This window comes from Trematosphaeria pertusa, assembly GCF_010094035.1.
Source record: "Trematosphaeria pertusa strain CBS 122368 unplaced genomic scaffold BU26scaffold_17, whole genome shotgun sequence".
NCBI lineage: Eukaryota > Fungi > Ascomycota > Dothideomycetes > Pleosporales > Trematosphaeriaceae > Trematosphaeria > Trematosphaeria pertusa.
The window spans coordinates 527,872-550,597 of NW_022987228.1; the positions used below are offsets into that span (position 1 = coordinate 527,872).

Genomic DNA, 22,726 nt, shown 5'->3' on the forward strand with positions numbered 1-22,726 from the left:
AGACGCTAAGCCTAAACGTCACTGAACTCGTGCGCCAGGATCACGAAGCCGGCAGTGATGGAGCGCTCTATCACGTACGACGACTCGACAGTATGGCTCGCAAACTTCCTATGTTGGCTAGTGTTAAGATGGCGAGTTCTTGTGCCGCACTGGTCTCAGCACGACCCATTCTTATCTCTCATCGATCTTCATCGAACTTCCTTCCACTTCTGGCTCTCAAAATTTTTCTCAAAGCCGCAATCCGAAATCCCATTGCCTCGCAGCTCTTGCAGGAGTCTACGAGCTAGTGCTTTGAGATCTAAGCAAGTCTCACATCCAGAGCTTTACCACACAGCTCCCCACCACGTACAGGCCTGAAATACTGCCTTACCTTCCAATTCATTGAAGGTGTGTCCAAGTATGTCGAAGTGAAGACAGGTTGGGGACGGGGCGGGCGCGCTTTTACATGCCATAGTTGGCGTGAAGACTGGTGCTTCACCCGATTCCGCAGATTGTCCATGACCGCCAACACGACGCGCTAGAAGCACGGCAGCTCGCATATTTGGGGCGAGGAGTCTTACGTATAGTAGGTGACGCCAAATCACGGGGGGCGTGATCCTACGCTGGAGAATAATCGAGAAGTGTGAAGTATGTTAAAAGGTCAACTACCGGAAGTCGAAGCTTGAGTAGACCTGAGAAGGATCGATAACAATCGAATCATCAAGGTTGGTGAACTGCAGGATCTCTGAGTTGAGGTCGAAAGAGGCCGAGTCGTCGAAAGCCAGATCAAGACTCTGTTGTGTCTGTAACGGCGTCATGAAATTGCTAGGCCTCATGTCAGTCGCATCGTCAGGATTGCATAGGTGGGCGCGGACTTACGGATCAAAATTTCCCCAAAGTTGAGCAATCAAATCATCATCCAACAACACGCCAGCATTCGAAACCTTACTGTCCTCCCCAATTCCTAGATCCGCTAACCGAATCGGCGTCTCCTCCGTGCACATCTTACAAAACCCAACCTGCTCCATACCCCTTAGCGTCGAAATGCAGGTCTCTATATGGGAGCGGTAATGCGGCATTTTCGTGTGCGCGTAAGCAAGGATGAAGATCATGACGAGCCGGAGAAGGCATGTGCTGTCGAAAGCGGTAAGGCTGGAGAGCGTGTTGTCGACAGCCATTTGCTGCAAGATGGCGATGCTTTTCTGCGCAGCGTCGATGCAGGTTTTACCCATTCTTTCGAACCAGATTTTCTTACTCGAAGCAAGGGTGCTGTGCTTGAGAACGAGGTAGAGGAGGAAGGGTCGTGTTAAGAGGATTGTCGAGCCCCAGTAGTGGAGGTGGAGGACGGCGACTGAACGTTTGTGCGTTGGCGGGGCGGGCACGTCGTGTTTGAGATGAGGTGAGATTAACTGGAGCCACTTTTGAAGGGAGAGGAGCAGGTTCGAGATCGTCGTGAACGAGATGGTGCGCGAGGCTGTTGATCGCTCTGTGTAGACAGCCTGAATGATTTCCCTTTTCAAGCGGCATAGCGATACCGAAGTTGAAAGCCATGATAATGGTGTGTGCATTCCAGGATATAATATCTGTGCGCTGTTAGTCTCGGGGTATACGCATGTAAGTTTTTGGTACTGGGCTCTCACTTGTTCAGAGGGCAGCGGGGTCGAGATCCTCAAATATCGCTCATCGATGAGTGTCGGACTCCCACCTCTTGAAGCGGTCTCCTGATCGAGTGTGAAAAGCGTCCACCAGATTCGGCGGTTCTGCTCTCGCTCCATGGAAGCCCCTGACTCCGGTATCTGGTCTCGATGCAGGCCAAGCGAATAGGCCATCTGTATGCTGGCGCCCATGTACAAATAGGAGCTCACTCTTGAGCAGATGTTCTCTAGCGCAATGCTCTGGACCACGTCAGCTGCTGAACCGTCATTATAGTGGATCCCTTACAAGAATTGCTAGAGCTCGGATACTGTCGATGTCTGCTTCATCGTAAACAGTGGGGACTAGCTGTTTAGCAAGAGCAATGTAATCGGCAGATGTTCTTTCATCGGATGCAGCTGGCGAGCCAGCAGGCAATGGCGACTGTCCGTTTGGCTCGTCATAATTCGCCGCACCGATTGCGAAGATGGAGTAGAGCGAACACATCCATGAACTAGAAGGGGAAGATCCCTTTCCGGAGTAGGTATTATCCACTCGGTAGAGGAATGTCTCGATCGAGTAGAACCAGTGAGTGCAGTGCACATCTTCTAGAAACCTCGAGATGTAGAAGTCACCTAGTTCTCGGGAGGGTAGATAGAAGCGATCATGGGCGTCCGAATCCACGGACGGCGAGGGCGTAGGAAGCGCTGGTGGGTATGAGCCGACTTTGGGTGGCGAGATGATGTTCGGATTCTTTCGCGGAGCATTGCCCATGGAGCACACTGCGGCATTGAACGGTATCTCTGAATGAGCGCCGACGTACCCTTGGCTTGTTAGTGTACCTTACAGCGGCCCCGTAGGCGCGAAGGACTTACGAAACCTTCCCCGAGAGTCTTTCATCATGCAACCTAGCGGCTCGTGAAGATCATTCACGGATTCGACAACGGGCTCGGCGTCGGGAGGAGTAGCAGCTTCGTCTGGGATCGCGTCATCGCTGGCTGAAGGAGCTCGATTCTGTTGGAAAGTTGGACTCTCGACTTTTCCATCGACAACATCTCTCGCAAGGGATCTAAGGGTGACCAGATTGAGTTCGCGATCAGGGAAGAAGTGCTCTAGAATACGGATGGAGCAGGTGTACTCCTCCTCGGTGACATGGTAATAGGGCCGTTTCCGTCTCGGTGTGGCGATCTGGCATGTGGCTCCAGTGCGGGCGCAGTACCGGCACGGGCCAGGTACTACACAGCGTCAGTCTCACATCAGGCAAGCGAGGATACAGTCCCGTCCAATAATGATTGCCGGCTCATACCTGGGTCGATGCACTGAGGACGAGGTTAGCGACTGGGCATCTCTGAGGCGGGACGATGACTTGCTTTCGTCTTTCTACTTCGGCATCTATCGCAGCTGCTATGTACCCGATGGGTGATTGGAACCCTGTTGGGCATGGCAGGCTGGGTGGAGGATGTGGGAGCCTCGGTCATATTTCTGGGTGAGATCGGAGTACCGAAATTGGTCGATCTGTTGCAATTAGCGAAGACGGATATCATTCGACGGTGGCGCGACGAACTGTTAGAGGTCGTAGATAGGGACCTAGTCCGCACGCACCGTCAGAGTGGATGAAAGAAAACAGAGGGTCGGCGGTCGGGAATGCGGGGGATCTCCTGGAGCTGATAAATGTGGGGGCACTAGCGCAGGGACGGAAAGTTCTGGTCGAGAACGACTTCATCGGCTAATACGGAATCGGACAGCTACACATCAAGCGGGTAAAGCGCAAGGAGATATATAACGGCACTCTAACGATATTGTGCGTTCGAGCAAGACGCTTCAAGATCTCTAGTCGATCTTGATGATGACGCTCTTTGTCTCAAGGAAGTTGTTCAGCGAGTAGTACGGCTCGCCCTCGCGACCGCTTCCGGACGACTTGTAGCCACCGAACGGCATGTCCTTCCCAAGTGCCGGGCTGGTGCAATTAACTGCAACAGTGCCGGCTTCGAGCCCTTTCGCGAACCGCAAAGCGCGGTCAATGTTCTTGGTGTAGACAGCAGCGTAAAGCCCGTACTCGGTGTTGTTCGCCTTGGCGAGCACCTCCTCCTCGGTCTTGAAGACGTTGATGTTGACCACGGGTCCAAACACCTCTTCCTTCATGATAGTCGCATCCTCCGGGGTATTTGTGAAGATAGTGGGCTGAATGTAGTATCCTTCACGATCAGACGGCGCCGCGCCGCCGATAATGAGGTCTCCGGACTGCTTGCCCATCTCTAGGTACCGCAGCACCGTCTTGTGCTGGGCCTCATCCGCTTGCGGTCCGTGATTGGTGTCCTTGTGCAGAGGATCTCCCATCGCAACTTGGTTCGTGAAGTGGTCTTTGAACAGCTGAATGTACTTTTCCGCGATGGTGTCTTGGACGTAGACTCTGGAGTTCGCCATGCAGACCTGGCCGCTATTCCACTGGATGCTGTAGGCCGTCTCGTTGACAGCCTTCTCCAGCTCTGCATCCTCGAAAATGACTGCAGGCGATTTGCCTCCAAGCTCGAGGTAGACTTGCTTGAGATTGGATTTTGCGGCGGCCGCCTGGATGAGTCGTCCAGTCCGCCCGGAGCCGGTAAAGGACAGGGCACGTACGTCCATGTGATGGCTAAGAATGCTACCGGAGACGTTTCCGAAGCCGGTGATGATGTTGATGACGCCAGGCGGGAAGCCAGCTTTCTGCGCCAAGGTGGCTATTTTTGCGGACTGGAAGGAGTCAATAATGCACAACAGCAAGTCACAACCATGACTCACAGTAAGAGGGGCTTTCTCGCTGCTCTTTAGGACAACAGTGTTTCCCACAATGAGGGCAGGAGCCAGCTTGTTTGCGAGGAAAAGAAGGGGCACGTTCCACGGTATGATAGCCGCCACGACACCGTACGGTTGACGTAGAGTCATGTTGATGTAGCCAGGAGTTTGGACACTAGTTGTGCCTTGCACATTGTAGCCGACCTCAGCGTAGTGATCCCATTTGGAGGCGCACGCATAGGCATCAAAGAAGGCACCCAGCGGCTTGCCCATGGAGGCTGCCTCCAACGCCGCGAGCTCGTCATTGCTCTCGCGGATCAGGCTGGCGAGTTTCTTGAAATAGGGCGCGCGCTGGTCTGGCGACAGGGCTGACCAGGATGGGAAGGCAGCCTTCGCGGCCGCAACAGCTCTGTCCGTATCTTGTTCTGACGCCTCATGTACTACGAACGGGTTAGTCGCCCGGCTTGGATACATACAGGTTTGCAGAACCCACCTTTGGCGACGAGCTTCAGAGTAGAAGGGTTCGTGATGTCGAAGGTTTTGCCATTGGAGGATTCGCAGAACTAGAGAGAGTCAGGGGATAGACAGGAAGATCCGTGGCAATCGAGGCCCACCTCTCCATTGATGAACAGACGCGTTTCGATATTCGCTGGAGCAGCCATCTTGGTTTTCACGCGAGATACAGATGTGTTCCTAGAAGATCTCGCAGCCGGGGCTATATGGACGACGTTGAAGGGAAGCAGGTGCTCGGAGTTCCCGGTTGCGACGTCTGTTGTCTCACAGCGTCCGCTCGTGGTTGGTGTAGAGGTCCCTCAGGCAGGCGCGGCTTCTTCGGAGTCCCGCGGTCTGACTACGCCCTAGGCTCGCGGTCTCTTCTCCAAATCAATGCGCTAGGGACGCCAGGCCAGAGGAGTGGAGAGCGATTCTGCGCCGTCGCAGACCCCACATGGAGGGGTCACAGGGTTTCGCGTTACCCCGCCACGTTCACCTCGTCGGCCATATCTGCCCGCAGAGGATTGGCGTCGATAGATTAATTGCCGGTCGAACGGACTGCAGCCATTCGCGGAAGCGGAGCGGGAGTTCGTATCCTCCAAGGGGTCCCGTGGATGTGGGAGCAGCTCCATGCAGGCCGTTGGAGCTGCGCGAGGCTTCGCGTCGAACATGGAGATGCGAGCTTAAGAAGGCGGCTTGCCATGGCGGACCAAGACACTCGAGCTCTGTCAAAGACTGGCTGATTGAACATGGGCAGCGAAATCGAAGAACTCAAGAAGACGGTCGCGCAGCTGCAGAAGGAGGTGACGCGCCTGAGTGGTGAGCACCGTTGCTTAGTCATCCTATCACCAATGGCGCTAACGATATCTCAGACCAAGAGGAAGTGCGCAAGCTGCAGTACAAGTACGGCTACTATCTCGACAAGTGCCTGTACAAGGAGGTGAGCAGCTCCGTTGCATGTTGCAGTATTTGCCACTGATGGCTCCAGGTTGTCGACCTCTACGCCGACCACCCGGACACCTGCGTTGAGTTCCTCGGCGGCCGCTACAATGGCAAGGACGGCGTCGGCCGCCTCTACATCGGCCGCTTCGCGCAGGCCTTCGTGAACGGCCGCAACGGGCCAGTCCACGGTTTCCTCCTCGATCACCCCCAGATCCAGGGCATCGTCGACATCAACGCCGAAGGCACCCGTGCCAAGGGCCGATTCCGAAGCATGATGGCCGCCGGCACGCACGAGAGCGTCAAGGACACGCACCCGCGTGGGCTGGTGCAGTGGTGGGAGGGCGGCATATACGAGAATGAGTACATCAAGCAGGATGGCGTGTGGAAGATCTTCCGGCTGAAGTACTTCCCCTTCTGGCACGCCGAGTTTGGGAAGGGCTGGTCTCACACCAAGCCCAACTACGTGCCCTTCATGTCCAAGACATATCCTGAAGACCCGCAGGGACCGAACGAGCTGTGTGAGAACCCTATGCTCTGGCCGGACACTCGAGTTGTGCCGTTTCACTACGAGCACCCCGTCACGGGCAAGCAGGTCGCTGATGATGACCTGAAGGCGCCGGAATATGGCAAGGATCCCAACACTAGCACGCCTGCCCTGGTGCTTAGCAAGCCCAAGTCGGTGGCTTAGATACATTGAATCAAAGCTTGAAAGGTCAATGACGCCCGGTGATCCCCAACGCATCCTATCCCCTTCGTCTGGCAGATCGCAGTCGCAATGGGACGGTACATGCAATAGCGGATTGTCACTTGTCGTATTCCACCTTACCGTTGTTATCTCTTTCTCTGTTGAAGCTGGGAAAGTTCGAGAAAACCATTACATGCAGTTCGTCCCTTTATTGTTGCTCTCTGCTAATACCCATATCTCAGGTGCACGTAGCTACCCATGGTACCTATTCCTCAAGAGGAAGCTTGAACAACCTGATAGCATTCCTTCTCGCCACAGCCTCCTTCTGGTCCTCGGGTAGGTCCACCGTCTTCCACCAGTTCTGCCCTTCCTCGACCGTCTCGTAGGGCGTGTCTGTGTACGTCAGCCGATGACTGCACTATTATCACACTGTCAGAGCACTCACCTATCGCATAGAGACATCGATCTAGCCCGAGCTCCTCAATGCAATACTTCAATCCTCGCGTGTTGTAGTTCCCGGAAGTGGTGATGGAGACATTATGGGTCCAGTAGTAACTATAATCCTGCTTCATTGGCCTGGAACCGCGCTTGAAAGGATGGTTGATCCAGTGGCTCGCTCTCCAGAGATTGAAGGGTATGCTACAGCCCGGTGAGTCTCTTGCCCCTTTACAAAGCATGCATTGCTTACCCTTCTCCTAGATGTCCTGCCACGATCTGCACTTTCGGGAATCGGTCGAAAATACCGGACGAACATACGGCGTACAGATGCCAGCTCAGGTCGAGATGAAACTGCACACCAGCACCGAGCAGATGCTTTCGATCACCGTACTTTGTTCCGGGCTGCAGATCTTGCTTGATGGCGTACCGCGGGTGGAAATAGACCGGTACGTTGAGCTCCTGTACCGTCTCCCAGAAAGGATCGTAATCCGGGGTATCGAAGTACACCTTCTCTTCTCCATCGGCGCCCTTCGACTGGAAATCGTTCACCAGCCCGCCGAACATGCCTAGCTGCTGCACAGCTCTTCTCAGCTCGTTGGCTGCATCCTTCGCATTGTGCATCGAGAGCGCCGCTAGTGCTCCGAACCTCTTTGGGTTCTTCTTCACCTCGCCGGCGAGATAGTCATTTGCAACTTGGGCCATCTTCCTCGCTTTCTCTGGATCTGGTTCTCCTTGAGCTCCCGGCGACGTCAGCGAGAGCAACATATACTCTACGCCATGCTGATCCATACTCTTCAGGCGCTCATCGTGGATGTCGAGCAATCGCTTTTCGTGAGCCGATAATCCGGATGTTTGGTCGCTGCCTGGGCGCATCAAGGTCTGGAATTGAGCAAAGGTATGCGCCTCCACACCAGCCTGGTCGATGATGGCTTCCTCAATTGCTATTGTTCCCTTCATCTTGAATTTGGCGGTGTCTCTTCTATTTCGATTGGCAAGCTTGTTGACTTTCGGATAAGCCTAACAGCTGGCGACGTTCAGGGGAGTGGAATGCCAAAATGATTCGACGCTCGGCTTTCTCGACAGCGGGAGTCCTGGAGTGCAGAACGGATGGCCACACGTCGAGTTCCTGGTCACGCCGGAAGTTATTGGCGTGCATGCTAATCCTGCAAGGCCTTGAACCATGCATGCCTGACATCCATTGCAACTGCCACGGTAGGATGGGGCCGACCCCACAGCCTTACGGGATACGCGAGCGGTTCCATCATCCCGATGTATACCAACCCCTGTATCCGACCCGCATTGCTACCCCGCGCACTGTTGTTCCCCACATGGCCAGAATGGGAACACTGACTACGCGAGGCCTAACGCAGAAGACTGCATCCTATCACACTACGCAACGTTTTGCTTCGGCAGCGCCAGCTATAATATTTGGAAATTCGGACATTTTTTCTTCAGGTTTTCGCCTCGGCAAACTCAGAATTATCTTACACTATGGCGCACATCTTCAGCCTTGCTCAACCACCCCCTCCTCACTACCACGAAGGCAACCGGTCCGGCGACCAAGTCAAGTTTCCTGATACTGGCTTCTTCCAAGGCTTCAATAAGCCTTCGCGCCTCGAAGCCGACATCTTTGAGCTTGAGACGACGGGCACGATTCCAAAAGATATCAATGGTACCTTCTACCGCGTACAGCCAGACCACTGCTTCCCACCGCTCTTCGAAGAGGACATACACTTCAATGGAGATGGTTCCGTATCGTCGTTCCGCTTCGAGAATGGCCATGTAGACTTCAAGCAGCGATATGTGCAAACCGACCGATTCAAAGCAGAGAGGAAGGCTCGAAGAGCCCTGCTGGGCAAGTACAGGAATCCGTATACCGACAATGAGATGGTCAAGGGCATCATCCGAACTGCATCAAACACCAACGTCGTTTTCTGGAGAGGAGTACTCCTAGCCATGAAAGAAGACGGCCCGCCATTTGCTATGGACCCAATAACCATGGAGACAATCGGACGGTACGACTTCGACGGCCAAGTCAAATCTCCCACTTTCACAGCGCATCCGAAGTTCGACCCAGATACGGGCGAGATGGTGTGTTATGGCTACGAAGCTGGAGGTGATGGGCATGACGCCAGCTGCGACATCGTCGTCTACACCATCGATAGAGACGGCAAGAAGACTGAAGAGTGCTGGTACAAAGGGCCCTTCTGCGGCATGATACACGACTGTGCTATCACGAAGAACTATCTCATCCTGCCCTTGACACCCATCAAAGTGAACGCCGATCGGCTAAAGAAAGGAGGAAACCACTTCGCCTGGGACCCGAATGAGGACCAGTGGTACGGCATCGTGCCTCGCCGCAACGGCAAGCCCGAAGATATCGTCTGGCTGCGCGCCGACAACGGTATGCCCTCCCTGCCTCCTGCACCACTTCCCGATCACTAACCCCCACAGGCTTCCACGGCCACATAGCCGGCAGCTACGAAGACGAAAACGGCCACATCGTCGTCGACCTTACCGTCGCCTCGGACAACGTATTCTTCTTCTTCCCGCCAGACACACCAACCCCCACACCCACCACGCTCCTCCAGCGCAACAAGCTCGTCTCCGACACCTACCGCTGGGTCTTCGACCCGAAGACGCCGACGCACACCAAAGTCAAGCCCGCGCGCATCTTCGGCATCAACGGCGAGTTCTCGCGCATCGACGACCGCGTACTGACCAAGAAGTACAACCACTTCTGGCAGTGCAACATCGACCCCAGTAAGCCGTACGACTTTGCCAAGTGCGGACCGCCTGCGGGCGGCCTATTCAATGTCCTGGGCCACTACGAGTGGGACACGGGGAGTAAAGACACGTGGTGGGCAGGGCCGACGTGCACATTCCAAGAGCCTGTGTTCGTGCCCAAGGCAGGGTCAACCGTCGAGGGTGAAGGGTATCTCATGGCGCTGTTGAACCACCTCGACGTTCTTCGAAACGACATCCTGATCTTCGATGCGCAGAATTTGAGCCAGGGGCCGCTGGCGGCGATTCATCTACCTGTCAAGCTGAGGCTGGGGCTGCATGGGAATTTCATTGAGCAGAAGGATTTGGAGGAGTGGGCGGAGAGGAGGAAGGAGGGCGGGAGTTTGGGGCCTGCGAAGGCGGCGACGGAACCGTTACCGTGGCAGAAGAAGATGATGGAGGAGGGGGCAATCAATGGGGCGAATGAATTGAATGGGGTTAATGGACATTGAAGGACTTTTGATTCTCTCAACTAGGCTACATCCAGTCGAGATTATTTCCATACGTACCGAAGAAGTTCAGGCCGCTCTTTACAGCTGCCGTCCTACCAGTTCCACTGCTTGAGCAAAGGGGAATCGCTCGAAGTTGACCAGTACGATATCATCCGCAGCAGGAACGTATTCGAGATTGTGCAACCATCGATTGCACCCGTGGGGCAATCCATCCACATCCGCCCAGTGAATGTCATCGTCCATGCCCCAGGGGCGCTCAACCCGAGGTCCACGCGTCGAGTCCGGGACATAGATTCGCAGTCGTACCTGCTGCTCAACTGAGGGTTGCCATAGGTATTTGTATATCTCTTGCGAGGTGTTCAGCCCGCTGCTGGCGAAAATGGATAGCTCATTCAGCTCGGGGCATATATTGCGCTGATCGAGCAGGAGATCGTGTATCGCAGTTGTGAAAGTCCATCCATCCATACAGTATTCTTGTATGATTGTGAGTTTCTTGAGGCCTGAGGGTATTTTCCGCTTCAGGTTGTCGGAGTAAGCATTATTGCGTTGTTCTGAGGCCGTGGCCGCAAATAAGAAGCTGCTGCTCGCTTTAAGATGCTGCAGCTGTCGAAATTGTTGGATATGCGGGACATCGACATCGCAATCGCGCGGGGCAACAGTCGGGTATCCAAGACATAGGGACTCTAGTGTTCCAGCATGGATAGCTAAAGCCGATAGTAGCGAGGTATAGAGGCCTTGAGAGTACTTGTTTGTCTCGTATGCGAACGTTTTTAGTTGCTTGCAGGAGGTGACAAGGTCGCATATAAGCTCGAAGTCGAAGGATCCCTCGCGAATCTCCAGATGTTCTATCGGCGACAGGAAGGTGTTTGTGGATGCCCTGCGCTCTAGGGTTTTGGACAAGTACGCGCGATTGGCTTGGACTGCTACGGATACTGCGCCCCGATTCCAATTCCGCGCCGAGCCAGCGCCAATACCGCAGAGAAAGACCCTCTTCAGCGCTGGCAGCTGAAAATAGGGCTTGAAGGATCCGGGTTCGGCCCGTGGCGCACCATCAGGGATTACCAGCATGAGCTCGCGCAGCTTTTGAAGAGCAGTCGGTTCCTGACCCGAGACGCACCCCATGAGCCATTGGTAGTGCATTCCGGGCTGCTCTGGTATGTTCGTGTCCCACGTCCTCAGATTAGGCAGCGAGTGGACGAGCACGGCCACAAGCGCCTCCTCCCTCTCCCACTCCACGATATTGTCTGCCCATTCTGGCTTGTTCTCTCTGTCCTGCGTCAAGCTGTCGATGGCGGATCGTAGCGCGGGGTGGAGTTCGTCGAGCCCGCGGGCCTGTCTGGCTTCCCAGCTCGCGGCCCATTTGCCGCGGATCGTCAGGTGGCGTACGTGGGCGGCGAGCCGCGGGCGCTCGAGCAACAAGATGGTGAAGGCGTATAGGAATTCATAGTCTTTGTATTCAATACCGAGGCGAAAGGATATGTGCCGGTACAGCTGTTCGGTTGCGATCCGGTGGAGCTGCTTCGAAGCAAGCGCGAGGTGGACACGGTCGGCGCTGGTGGGTAGATGAGAGACGATAACAGATATGAGCTCCTCGGGGAGCCTCGCGAGAGGAAATGATGCTATCATTATCGATGTCGTCGTTAATCACCTCCACATAGCAGTGCTTAGGTGGAGGGTGTTTTGTTGTCGGATGGTTTGTTTTGAGCTTCGATTTTGCGGCCCAAGCTCTGTGCGACATCGGCGCTTACATAAGCAGTAGAGCGGCTGCCTACACCACCGACGGCATTCGGAACCCAACCCCATCCCCCAACTACCGTCGCGTGTCTTGTTTCTTCACGTTACTCCTTCATTTCCGAATCTGTGGTCGGAGTACTGGAGCATTGTGCGAACGGATTGCTGAAACGGCTCCTCCCACCTTTCGACTCCCCGGGTGGTCGTGTAGCTTACAGTCTTGCTCTGGAAAGCAGATAAATAGCGCCAGCACGTTGTCCACTCATCGAGAAAAATACAGCAGATGTTGTTCCAAACTGCCGGTCTGGGAGCCGCTCTCGATCCACCGCTCGATAAACCTTCACGAAGATCGTAACCCGTGCTACCATGGATACCTAGGTAGCCCGAAGAGCGAAGTACCACTGTTCCGCCGAATTGCCAATAGGCTCTGGGGACACTGATCATGGAGGCCGACCGTTATATGGGCTATCACCAAGCCCCAGTACGGCATATGGGCGAAGAAGCGACATCTTCATCGATCAGCCCCAGCTTGTAACCCTCGCGATTCCTCATCCGCCTCCCGAGCCTCAGCCATCTGCTCTTCTTGGGCCATCATATCCAGCTTAAGCGTACTCTTGTATGACACCTCCCAACTCTTTCCCTGCGCCTCAAAATGAAGCCTATTGTATTTTTCGTCTTCTGGTTTGATTACCCTATCAAACGCTCTACCAGCACGCTCTGTTCCACTCGCGGCCGACACCAATTCCACAGGCGTCGAAGTCCGCGGTCTTGGGGGCAAGCGCGGACTGGCGTTCAACGACCCGACTCTTACCAGGCTCTTTGGTTCACCTTACTCCAAGATATCCTAGATTTTCAACTGGGACAGCGTAGCCTATGACGCAGCATCCGGCTACGAATTTGTACCTCTCCTTCACTCCATTCAAGAAGATCACCTCCTGGGCTGGATCGAAGACGTGGACAGAGCTATTCGAGCAGGGACAAACCACGTTATGAGCTTCAACGAACCCGATCTATGCGGGTAAGAATACTCCATTGCTTTGAAACCTTCCGCCAATGTGCCTTACGGCGGCTTATTTTATCGCAGCTCCGGAGGCTCCTGCATGACCGATATCAGTCGCACCGTCGCCGCATACCAGACGTACATACATGCACTCTCCGCTCGTTATCCTGAGCTCCAACTCGGCGCACCCGCAGTAACCAATGGACCTGAATTCGACCGCAGCCTGTCCTGGCTTTCAAACTTCTTGCGCGCCTGTGGCGGATGTAAGGTTGACTTTATCGCTATCCATTGGTATGATTCGGCCACGAACTTTGCGTACTTCAAGAAGCATGTTCAAGACGCGCATACTGTGAGCGGTGGGAGACCGGTGTGGATCACCGAGTTCAAGCCAAGCGGGAGCGAGGCCCAAGTTATCGAGTTCCTAAGAGTCGCACTGCCCTGGTTGGACGGGCAGTGGTATGTGGAACAGTACGCCATGCAATGGGTTGCGAGAGGAGAGCTTGTGGATGCTACAGGCACGGCTTTGACAGCTGTTGGGAACGCTTACAATATTATTTAGGGACAGGCAACAGCTTGATCTGAATGGCATAGCCTTCGGTTGATTCCGAGCGCTTGCGGATACTCGGGCAGCTCCTACGGAGAGGGCCCGTCGATGTCCAAGGCCAAGTTGCATTTTCAATAATTGATTACCCTCCATCAGTCTCCGCGCCTCTACCGTCCTCATCGAAATTGGCCTGTCGGGCAGACTCCGATTGGGCATCACCCTGGCCACAACCCCTCACCGGCATATTCTGTACCTAGGTACTCCAATAGCCCTTCCAACGATGAACATAACTACATCGCGCGACGCTTTCAGGCTGGGAACGTGCAGTAGATACCGTTAGCTAGGCTCTTCAAACGTTGCAGGGACCGTATGGTTGCAGTCGCAGACGACGGCGAAGCTGCGACGCGTAACCATCGATGGCATGACGGTGCGGTATGCCCTTACCCCCCTTCCAGAAGGGTTCCCCGCATACATTATTTATTTCCATTTTCTCCACGAGAATGTTTTCTTAGTCCCTCCACTCACGTTGTTGCAATATATTAGAGTGCGATGGGCCCGTCTTTTTCCGTGGTTGCACTAATCTATAATCCATGCTTGCCGAATGGCTCGTCGGACCGTGCATCGAACTCGAAAGCTTGTTCTAGTACGCGAGCATCTGATAGGGATGGGAGCACATCTCTCATGATGTTAGCTGTCCGTTTTCTTCGTAATCTCCTTTTCTTCTCTTCTCTGAAGTAGCGGCGAGATGTGAACTTGTCGTCAGAACCAGGTTAATCACGTTGAAAAATGACACCCATATCAAGGTCTTTATATCGCACTGTTATCTTGAGTTTCCTTATCGTAACTTTCTGCTCTGTTGCTTTCTTCTACCGCGATGTCCATCTTCCTCCGATCGTTCGAAACCGCCTACAGGCCGCAACCCAAATCCATCTACCGGGCACGGGACCGAGCCGTCTATTAGATCAGAATTCGATGAGAGATCACCTGTATCTGGAAGAGGAGCAGTGTAGAACCACGTTTCCTACGCTGTTCCGCGAGGTCGATGATGCGGTCGCCAGAGGAAATTTTGTCTTTGAGAAGAGTAACCCAGACTACCAAGGGCTTGTGCAGGGAAGGATAAAGGACGGAAAGGTACCCTCCCATCTCAAGCAAGTTCCAAATACAGTTTTGATGAGATTGAAAAAGCTCTATGTTCTCAGCGCAGCACCCGATACAGTCGACGAAATACACCACGAACGCACTGCTATCCTGTCCCAGGTACACCGCGCGCTCCTCACTTCTCCGTCCCCTCTTCCAGATATCCACTTTGCCTACGTCATCAACGACTCCCCGAAGAACAACTCATGGGCTTTCGCACGGCCAAACAAGCCGTCGACGTACAACACCTGGCTGATGCCAGCCTTCGCCTTCTGGTCTTGGCCGAGCCCGGCCCTAGGAGCTATGGACGACATACTGAACAGGATAGAAAGCGTGGAGAAGGAGCTGGCATGGGATAAGAAGAATGACAAAGCCGTTTGGAGGGGAACGCCGTGGTTCAATCCGTTGGGTCATCCAACGCTCCGCCAGGACCTCTTGAAAGCAGCGCGAGGGAAGGAGTGGGCCGACGTCGCAGGCTTCAACATGAGTAACGGTATGGAAGCCACCAATATCTTGCAGATCGAAGACTTCTGTCGATACAAATACGTGGTATACACGGAAGGCGTAACATATTCTGGGAGACTACCGTATCATCAGGCCTGCGGAAGCGTGCTACTGACGCCGCCGCTAACTTACCTCACGCATACAGCGTGGCTTATGCGGCCGATACACGCTGACTATCTCCTTGCGCTCTTCGATCAGGCCAATAAGACGCACGAGTCCCCAGCGTTCAACAGCCCACGCTATAGACCTCCGCCTGCGCTCCTTCCAAGCGTCAAAGGCTGGCGTGAAGCCAACGCCATTTACGTCGATCCTAAGTTCTCCAACCTCGAATCCGTTATCTTGTTCCTACGTTCTCATCCTGATGTCGCGAAGCGCATAGCGCAGAACCAGCGCGACGCCGTTGTCATGGCTGGTTATCTGAGTACCGCCGCAGAGACGTGCTATTGGCGTGGGCTTATCCGTGGATGGGCGTCGGTCGCGAAGGTCGACAATGGATGGGGCGAGGAGCTGGGCGAGCGATTCGAGACGTGGATTCTGAGGCAGGTTACGGAAAGGAGAGATATGGTGAGAGGGAAGAACAGTCGGTCGTTGCAATGAGGACGTCGGAATGAAGGCAGAGGCAGGCTCATCTCGACCGAAGTGACGGACCTTCAGCTAAAGAGGTCCTAAGTGCCTAATCTCTCAGTATCAGTTCGAACGGTGACGCGGCCACGAGGAATTCGTCTTTCGGTGGGGATGCTTAAGCAGAGAGTCGGAGCACAGCGACCTCGGACGCTCCTAGCAGCAGGCAGAGCAGCGGCTTAAAGAGAAGGCGTCTCTGTCCTGGGCGTAGAGCAAAGCGAGCCGCGAGTCATTTAGGGCGCCCAGCAAGGTTCTGAGTTGCCCGAAAAGCCGGTAGACTTACTGAGTGAGTTCGAAGGCGAGCTGGGCGTTTTGGGTAGCCAACCGTGAGCGGGCCTAGCCATTGAAGGCAGCAAACCTGGCGACGCGCCCGCCAGCTGAGGTTTTCGAAAGCGACTGAAAGACGAGAGCTGTATCCAGGTCTATTCTACCAGCTACCACTTTGACCTTGAGATCCGGGACGTGAGGGTCCGCCGCGTATGGTGAGGTGAAGTTTCGGTCGTTCAACCAACATGCCAAGAAATGAATAAACAAAGCTGTCCGCAACCCGTGTGAGCCACACATGACCGTGACTGACCTGAAAGTTGAAGGCGTCTATCTATAAGCTATTTAAATTATCCTGCGTCACCTACAGGTGGGAGAGGGCATTCGTTGAGGAGGGGAGGCTGGCAGAAGCTGGGCGTACGGATTCCCTATGTCAGCGCGCCTCGAGAACTCAGCGAAGGCTTTCCGGCCTCTATCTGTCCTCAGGCATGTGTACCATCTGTGTCCTATAGATATCGTCGCTGGTGGTGAGGCGCTTTTTCCAGGTCCTGTGTCGCCGTGGTGTTGAGCGTGCAGTGTCCCCAAGGTATCGGCGCTGAACAACCACACTACGCAACGGCCACGCACTCTGTCAACCAGCGTGTAACCTAGATCTAAAGCTTCTCCATTGCATTCTGTACTATCTGCGTCACCGAGAACTCGATCGCATCACAATTTGTCGCGCAAATGCCGCCGGAACCCGCCCGCCTGGCCCGTCACTCACCCCGCAATCCCGCTTCAAATGCCTCCCTATGAAATATGATACCCATATTCCTGAAATCTACACTCTGTATTTTACAAAAGGCCCCATACGGCTGCGTCCTACCGTCGCTGCCACTCTCGAGCCCGTCCCGGTGCCTCACCCAGCTGCCCTCCGGCTCGCTTCGTTGCCCAACAAAGGTTTAGCGTCACCTTTTAGCGCTGCCCCGAGCTCAATCCCGTGACTTTTAGCGTGCCAAGGGCGCCAAGGGCCTAGTTGCCTACAAGTATCTCGCCCGCCGCGTCCAAACCGTCCCTCCTCCACTACACAGCACTCAAACTACCACAAGTGCTCAGCTCAACTCAGCCATCCCATCTTCTTCAGTGGTCTCATCTCTTCTGAGTCATCTCAACTCATCCCACCTTCGATCGACATCAACAACATTCCACCTTCACCTCAAGATGTCGCGTCCAACCTTGACCACTTCATGGCTTCGACTACCATATCATATCAGGTATGTCTCACCTAGACGTCACATCTTCGGTTCTTCTCTAACATGTTCAGTCGAACTCAATCATACTCACCTTGAGCTTATACCATGTCTCTGCCTTCAACTCAGCTCGGCCTCTACCTACCTCCACCTCACCTGCCTTGAGCCTTCCACTTTTATGTCAGCTCGGCATCAACCATCCTGCCTTCATTGAAGGCTTCGACTACAAGTCATCTTCATGTTTGTCCCTTGTCCTGTTATCCTCTTCAGTTGACTGACCCTATCCCAGTCGAACTCCACCTCTACCACCACATCGACTCATCTCAACCTACCAACTCCAACTTCGCTCCAACCACCTCACCTTCCATCGAATCCTCTCCGCTACCTCTAATGACGTGAGTGTTGCCTACCCGGCATGTACGTACACCGGTACGTGTTCGGGACAACGGTAGTACCAACACTCGCCTCACCGACCGCTTCGATCGACCGCTCCAAACATTCTAAACATTCCATCCACGACTTCAATCTACCACCTTTCTTGACGCGAGTGTTGCCCACCCGGCATGCACGTACACCGGTACGTGTTCGGGACAACGGTGGTACCAACACTCGCCTCATCGACCGCTCCGCTTCTTCGCCTTCGTCTCGACACTCTACTTTCATCCACCAATCCTCACTCTTCTTCTCTCTCTCTCTGCATCTAGATAGTTCAAAAAGTAAGTCCCATCTTCTTCATCTTCCCATGTTCTCTCCAGTCACTAACCACTCTTAGAAAAAAAAATACCGACACGTAAAAAGTGTCACCACATCAAAAAAAGACTTTCGACGCAAAAAAAAGCGTCAGGATTCGGTTGGCTTCTTCATGGTTAGGATATTTTGTTCTCGGTCTGGCTCTCATATGTACTCTCTGTCTCGGTTTCGGGTTTCGGGTGCTCACAGTAGGCTCTGGTCCAGGCTATGAGTCCTCTAGGTCATCTCCACGCTGCCAGGCGTCCTTCGCGGGTGCTTGGCTGCTGGCTCGTACGCTGCCTGGAGCGAAAGCTCCAGGTAGCGCATGCGGGTCTGCTACTCGAAGCGAAAGCTTCGAGCAGCATGGAGCCAGCCTAGGGGTTACGTCTTAGCCTGAGATTATTCCTCCCCTAGCAGCACCTGATGGGTTCTCTTCTGGTTCGGTCTTTGGCTTCTTCATCTGGTTCTGGTTCTGGGTCTTGTCTACATACTGTTCACATCATACAAACAAACAGCCAATACATCTTCATCATATCAATGACTTAGACTTCTGCTTGTCTGATCGTGACTCTTATGATCATCTTGACTACTCTGCAGCATCTAGCTAGCTCTTTCGTGCCTTCGCCTTTCCCGCCTTTAACAGACTGCATCTACATAGCATGATCGCTCCCGGCTTACCCTCAGCGATGCTATCTCAATGGCACTCAGCCCACTCTAGTACCCAGTATCGCTTCGCCTCTAGCCAGCCGGCTTCGCGACCAGGACGCGGTCGTACTAGGACGGGAGGCCCTCCCTACTCTAACTCCCACAACACCGTGAATCAACACTACACCAAGGCAGGCGCCGGTCCAAGCACTCGCAGACGGCGCTGACAACGCACTTCGTCGCGAGCGGAGAACGTATCAAATGGACCGAGTGAGGTAAAGAGAGTGCATTGTAGCATCTGCATCTGCACAACAGCAAGTAGTAGTAGTAGTAGAAGAAGAACATCCCCGCCTCCTACTATACACAACCCCCCGGCCGTCTATGCTAAACCGAACCAATCAACCAAGCAAAACCGCACCAAGAAAAACGCTCGCTAAAGGGAATGCTCGCCAACCCAGCCCAACCAAGGCCACCATATCCATAAAAGTAACGTACGCAGAGTATATCCAATCCATACATGGTTCCAAATCGCTGACTCATTCAATTCCTCCCATGGTATATCCATTCGTGATTATCATATCGTGTGCGATCGTCCAGAACCGAAAATATAGCGTATGCGTGTACGTGTACGTGTGCGTGCGTTCCGTGCGCCGATTGCCTTCCTCGCCGTCTCGATGTTGTTATCGCGGCGTCCCATCTAGCCTCTCCAGCCCCTCCATGCCGGTCGCACCCGCACCATTCCCCTGCGCACGGCTCACGCTCTGCCGAGGTCCATGATGTCCGTTCAGCCCGGCCAGATCCACCGACGTGCCCACCCCAAGCCCAAAGTTAAACGCCTCCGCGCCGAAAATTCCACCGTCGTCACCAAGCGTAGGCGGCTCCACGTTAAACGGTAAGAACCAGCCTGCGTTCCCTGGATCGAAGAACCCGTTCCCGCTTAGGCCGGTGGGATCCATCCAGAAGGCGGCGTTGCTGGGGTGCCCCGAGAGATCGGGGAAGGGCGACATGTCCATTTGCTGGCCGGGGTGGATCATCGTCGTCGGGGAGGTGTTGAGCATAGGTAGGCCGCCGTGGCCGTGGCCTGGGTTGTGGAAGTCCGGTATAAATTGCTGCTGCGGTGTGGCGTTTGCTTGGGCGAAGTACGCGGGGTCGAAAGCGTCCATGGCTTCCTGCGGATTGATATTGATCTGGCCGAGCTGTTGATGGAGTTGGCCGGGGTGCATCTGCTGCGCGTGCTGTTGTGCTTGTGTGGAAGAACCGCCGGGGTGGTTTGCGGGAGCGTCGGATTTGGAGACGGATTTCGATTTGTTCTTGCGGGCTTGCTTGCGCTGTTGTTCCGCGCGAGAGGGCGGGGAAAGGGAGGCAAAGAATTCCTCCACACTCTGGAGGTCGCTCTTTTGGCCGAGAACGGCGTCAGTGCCGGGTTCGTTGGCGTTTGATTCGGCTGCGTCTTCGTAGTCTGTCTTTGAGACGCCGTGCGGGTAGCGGTCGAACCAGTCACCGTACTGGAAGATCACGGCTTTGCCTTTGTCGCCAGCCACGTTTGGCCCTCGCAGTTGCGCGTCCGCATGCTGCCGGTAGAGCTCCTTCAGGTTCTCTGCAATGTAGTGGAACATGCCCCAGTACTTCTTCATCTTGCTAAGATACTTCACATTGTATGCGAGGTACTTTTTCGACTGCGCTTCGAGCTTGGGATTCTTGGAGAAGACGCCGTGGACGTGGACGGTGGAAGAGAAGAAGGCGGAGTACCCGGCGAAGGGCGCGACGACATTATGATCTAGAGCCTCGTTTATCAGGAGCGAGATCTGGTTTGCGGCATCTAGCGCGGTCCGTGCGGATTCGGTGAGGAAGTCGTGCGGCATGTCTTTCGGAGGGCGGCTACCTGCCCGCGACGGAAGGGAGAATCGGTGCATGAAGAGGATGATCTGTTGGTAGAGAATGTGAAGGTATAAGTACTGATTCGCCGTCTTGCCAATCGCATGGCTCTTGAGGTTTTCGGGGCTGTAGACGAGCATTTCCGGAAGCGACTCTTTGAAGTCCTTGGCCTCCTTCTTGATGCTGTGGAACGTCGACTTAGGCGACCACATCGGCTCCGACTCGCGCTCCTTGCCGCCCAAATTCATGTACTTGATGAGCTTGCCCCATATGCACACGAGTCGGATGGTGTACGCCGTGACGCCCATGTTGTCTCGCGGATTAGATAGCTGACCGCTGTCTGGGGATACTGGATTCGGGACGTTACCATCCAAATTTTCCGTGGGGGCCTGAATTTCATGTATGTATAGGTGCTCCTTGACGGGAAGTTGCACCTCGATATATTGCTCGTTCACGAAAAGCGGTCGGTCCGTGCCGGAGGAGTTGAAGCGGTCCATGAGGAAGCATGACCACATGGTCCGTCGCCGAATCTCTCGGTCTGTCAAACTGAATGGTTTTCTTTCGGCTTCGCCGACGCCAGGATCGTATTCCAGCTCTTTGTGTAGTTGCAGTGCATATGCCATTCGCTGAGCCATACCGCCGAACATCCAACTCCGACCGCCCTGACATGTGCCGAACTCATGGAGACCGAGGAGCAGGTAAACTATGAGGATGATGATATTAGGGGCGTCGTACCGTTTCAGGGCAATCTCTCTAGCACGCTCGGCCCAAATCTCACCGCGCAAAAAGCATGGCTCCGTCCGGAGTTGCGGGTGGGTTGAGAAACGCGCTGATATCGCACATATTGCTAATATGAGGACCGGCGGTACGTTTCCAGAAGCTAACCGCCTCATGAAGCTCGGCTTGTGCAGAAGCGGGTAGCTCTGGCCATATACGTAGTCGAAGTAGACCTCGGCGAGATGCTCCTGGATCTCTTTCGGCGGCAGGCTTTCTACGCCTTCGGTAAGTAGGCTGGCGTCGTCGGACTCTTTCGCTCGGGACGCCGATCCCGCCGCGTCTGGGTTGGCGGACTTGGATTTGGACCATTCATCCAGATCGTTCCCGAAGGCCTCTTCAGCCGCCCGTTTCTTCGTGGTTGGCGTCTTCGGCGGTGCTCCAGGTATGGCTGGTTTGACGACCGATCTCCCAACTCCAGCAATGGATGGTAGGCTTTCCTTTGGGATGAGCTTGATGACTCGGTCCTCCATGCGTTTTAATCGCTTGTCGAGCATTGCCATGTAGTCGGTCCTCGGTGCCGCCTTCCGCGTTGTGACTTTGTAGACGCACGGTATCCTGCTTCGTAGGCAGTGCTTGCAGGCCGGCTTCTCGCCCGAACATCGGATCTTCTTTCTCCGACAGGCGATACAGGCGAGCGGTAGCCTCTTCCTCTCCTTGCCAGCTTTGGTCTTCATTTCGCTCCATGGGGGAGGATCTAGGCCGTCTCCCTTGTCCTTCTTCGAGGATCCTCCGTCTGTGTGTTCCCCGTTCATGTTGTCGTCTAACCGCATGCTCAATGTCGAGCCATCACCAAGTGTATCTCCGATTCCCAGCATTCCCAGCGCGGATGCGCTTTCCGGGCTTGTGTGGTTCCCATCCTGGCCCATATTCCCGGCGCTGCCGATGCTCAGCCGGTGTGGATGCGCGCTGCCACCGCTGACATTCTCGTCGCTCAGATTGCTTACGCTGCCTCTGTGGTCCCGAAACTTGGTGTTGACGGTCTGCTGCGGCCTGTCAAAGCCGGATGCGAGCGCTTGGTTCTGGCCAAATGTCATAGGGAAGTCGGCAAAGGAAGCCATCATGGCGGCGGGGCTGTGTCCGGCGTGGAGGGCAGATCGCAGCTCGGGAAGGCCGTATTCATTCAGCGTCAGGGGGTCGTCGTGCTCGAATCGCGTGTGGGAGGGCGTGGCCATGGCTGCGGTGGTTGCGCCGGAATCGCCCATCTCCTCGACGCGCCGCGTCTCTGTGCTACGTGAAGCTCGACACGGCCCGTCACATCGAAGGTGCAATACTCCAAGGTCAAAGGGGGGTTACTCGTCCGGAGGCAGGGCGGAGGCCAGCATGGCAGCTTTTCCGGGGCGTCGTGGGCGGTCGTGTGCGAGGGCCGCAGCCCGGAGGTGTATCGGCGAGAGGTGGAGCGGAAAGCGGAAAAGGCACGCAGCCCCGGATTTTGTCCACAGAAAAGCTTCGCAAAGGCGGACCCGGCCAGCTAGCGCAAACGACTCAAGGCGCTAG

The 22,726-nt window shown here is 54.8% G+C and overlaps 8 protein-coding genes across 8 annotated transcripts; 4 read left to right on the top strand and 4 right to left on the bottom strand.

Annotated features, from left to right (window-relative positions):
- Positions 1-644: 644 nt before the first annotated feature.
- On the bottom strand, positions 645-5,045 carry BU26DRAFT_437343 (aldehyde dehydrogenase; the record flags this gene model as incomplete). The annotated part of the gene is made up of 10 exons (XM_033824230.1): positions 645-804; positions 859-1,562; positions 1,620-1,874; positions 1,921-2,435; positions 2,487-2,666; positions 2,750-2,846; positions 3,463-4,341; positions 4,390-4,823; positions 4,877-4,946; positions 4,998-5,045. 10 exons carry the CDS (start codon positions 5,043-5,045, stop codon positions 645-647), a joined length of 3,342 nt encoding a protein of 1,113 aa, XP_033678394.1.
- Positions 5,046-5,575: 530 nt separating this feature from the next.
- Positions 5,576-6,626, top strand: BU26DRAFT_523710 (uncharacterized protein). The gene is made up of 3 exons (XM_033830113.1): positions 5,576-5,694; positions 5,748-5,815; positions 5,864-6,626. Exons 1-3 carry the CDS (start codon positions 5,625-5,627, stop codon positions 6,503-6,505), a joined length of 780 nt encoding a protein of 259 aa, XP_033678395.1. The 5' UTR covers positions 5,576-5,624; the 3' UTR covers positions 6,506-6,626.
- Positions 6,627-6,767: 141 nt separating this feature from the next.
- BU26DRAFT_493316 (amidohydrolase-like protein 2) lies at positions 6,768-7,897 on the bottom strand (the record flags this gene model as incomplete). The annotated part of the gene is made up of 3 exons (XM_033826147.1): positions 6,768-6,895; positions 6,948-7,141; positions 7,191-7,897. The coding sequence occupies 3 exons, from the start codon at positions 7,895-7,897 to the stop codon at positions 6,768-6,770; spliced, it is 1,029 nt and encodes a 342-aa protein (XP_033678396.1).
- Positions 7,898-8,164: 267 nt separating this feature from the next.
- On the top strand, positions 8,165-10,215 carry BU26DRAFT_117085 (9-cis-epoxycarotenoid dioxygenase-like protein). Its single transcript, XM_033819466.1, has 2 exons — positions 8,165-9,344; positions 9,395-10,215. Exons 1-2 carry the CDS (start codon positions 8,432-8,434, stop codon positions 10,174-10,176), a joined length of 1,695 nt encoding a protein of 564 aa, XP_033678397.1. The 5' UTR covers positions 8,165-8,431; the 3' UTR covers positions 10,177-10,215.
- On the bottom strand, positions 10,096-11,859 carry BU26DRAFT_523712 (uncharacterized protein). Its single transcript, XM_033830114.1, has one exon. It carries the CDS (start codon positions 11,800-11,802, stop codon positions 10,255-10,257), a length of 1,548 nt encoding a protein of 515 aa, XP_033678398.1. The 5' UTR covers positions 11,803-11,859; the 3' UTR covers positions 10,096-10,254.
- Positions 11,860-12,349: 490 nt separating this feature from the next.
- On the top strand, positions 12,350-13,963 carry BU26DRAFT_554903 (glycoside hydrolase family 128 protein; the record flags this gene model as incomplete). The annotated part of the gene is made up of 3 exons (XM_033832293.1): positions 12,350-12,388; positions 12,756-12,925; positions 12,992-13,963. The coding sequence occupies 3 exons, from the start codon at positions 12,350-12,352 to the stop codon at positions 13,464-13,466; spliced, it is 684 nt and encodes a 227-aa protein (XP_033678399.1). The 3' UTR covers positions 13,467-13,963.
- Positions 13,964-14,423: 460 nt separating this feature from the next.
- On the top strand, positions 14,424-15,689 carry BU26DRAFT_437108 (uncharacterized protein; the record flags this gene model as incomplete). The annotated part of the gene is made up of 2 exons (XM_033824214.1): positions 14,424-14,582; positions 14,637-15,689. 2 exons carry the CDS (start codon positions 14,424-14,426, stop codon positions 15,687-15,689), a joined length of 1,212 nt encoding a protein of 403 aa, XP_033678400.1.
- Positions 15,690-18,323: 2,634 nt separating this feature from the next.
- On the bottom strand, positions 18,324-22,404 carry BU26DRAFT_534319 (uncharacterized protein; the record flags this gene model as incomplete). The annotated part of the gene is made up of 4 exons (XM_033831212.1): positions 18,324-18,425; positions 19,339-20,218; positions 20,249-21,742; positions 21,782-22,404. 4 exons carry the CDS (start codon positions 22,402-22,404, stop codon positions 18,324-18,326), a joined length of 3,099 nt encoding a protein of 1,032 aa, XP_033678401.1.
- Between the last annotated feature and the right edge of the window lie 322 nt (positions 22,405-22,726).

Excerpts from the sequence above, each read along its gene's own strand:
- BU26DRAFT_523710 (XM_033830113.1), top strand. The coding sequence starts at position 5,625 with ATGGGCAGCGAAATCGAAGAACTCAAGAAGACGGTCGCGCAGCTGCAG. Across the intron at positions 5,695-5,747 it reads GGAGGTGACGCGCCTGAGTG|ACCAAGAGGAAGTGCGCAAG; the intron begins GTGAGCACCGTT and ends ACGATATCTCAG. Across the intron at positions 5,816-5,863 it reads ACAAGTGCCTGTACAAGGAG|GTTGTCGACCTCTACGCCGA; the intron begins GTGAGCAGCTCC and ends TGATGGCTCCAG.
- BU26DRAFT_117085 (XM_033819466.1), top strand. The coding sequence starts at position 8,432 with ATGGCGCACATCTTCAGCCTTGCTCAACCACCCCCTCCTCACTACCAC. Across the intron at positions 9,345-9,394 it reads CTGGCTGCGCGCCGACAACG|GCTTCCACGGCCACATAGCC; the intron begins GTATGCCCTCCC and ends TAACCCCCACAG.
- BU26DRAFT_523712 (XM_033830114.1), bottom strand. The coding sequence starts at position 11,802 with ATGATAGCATCATTTCCTCTCGCGAGGCTCCCCGAGGAGCTCATATCT.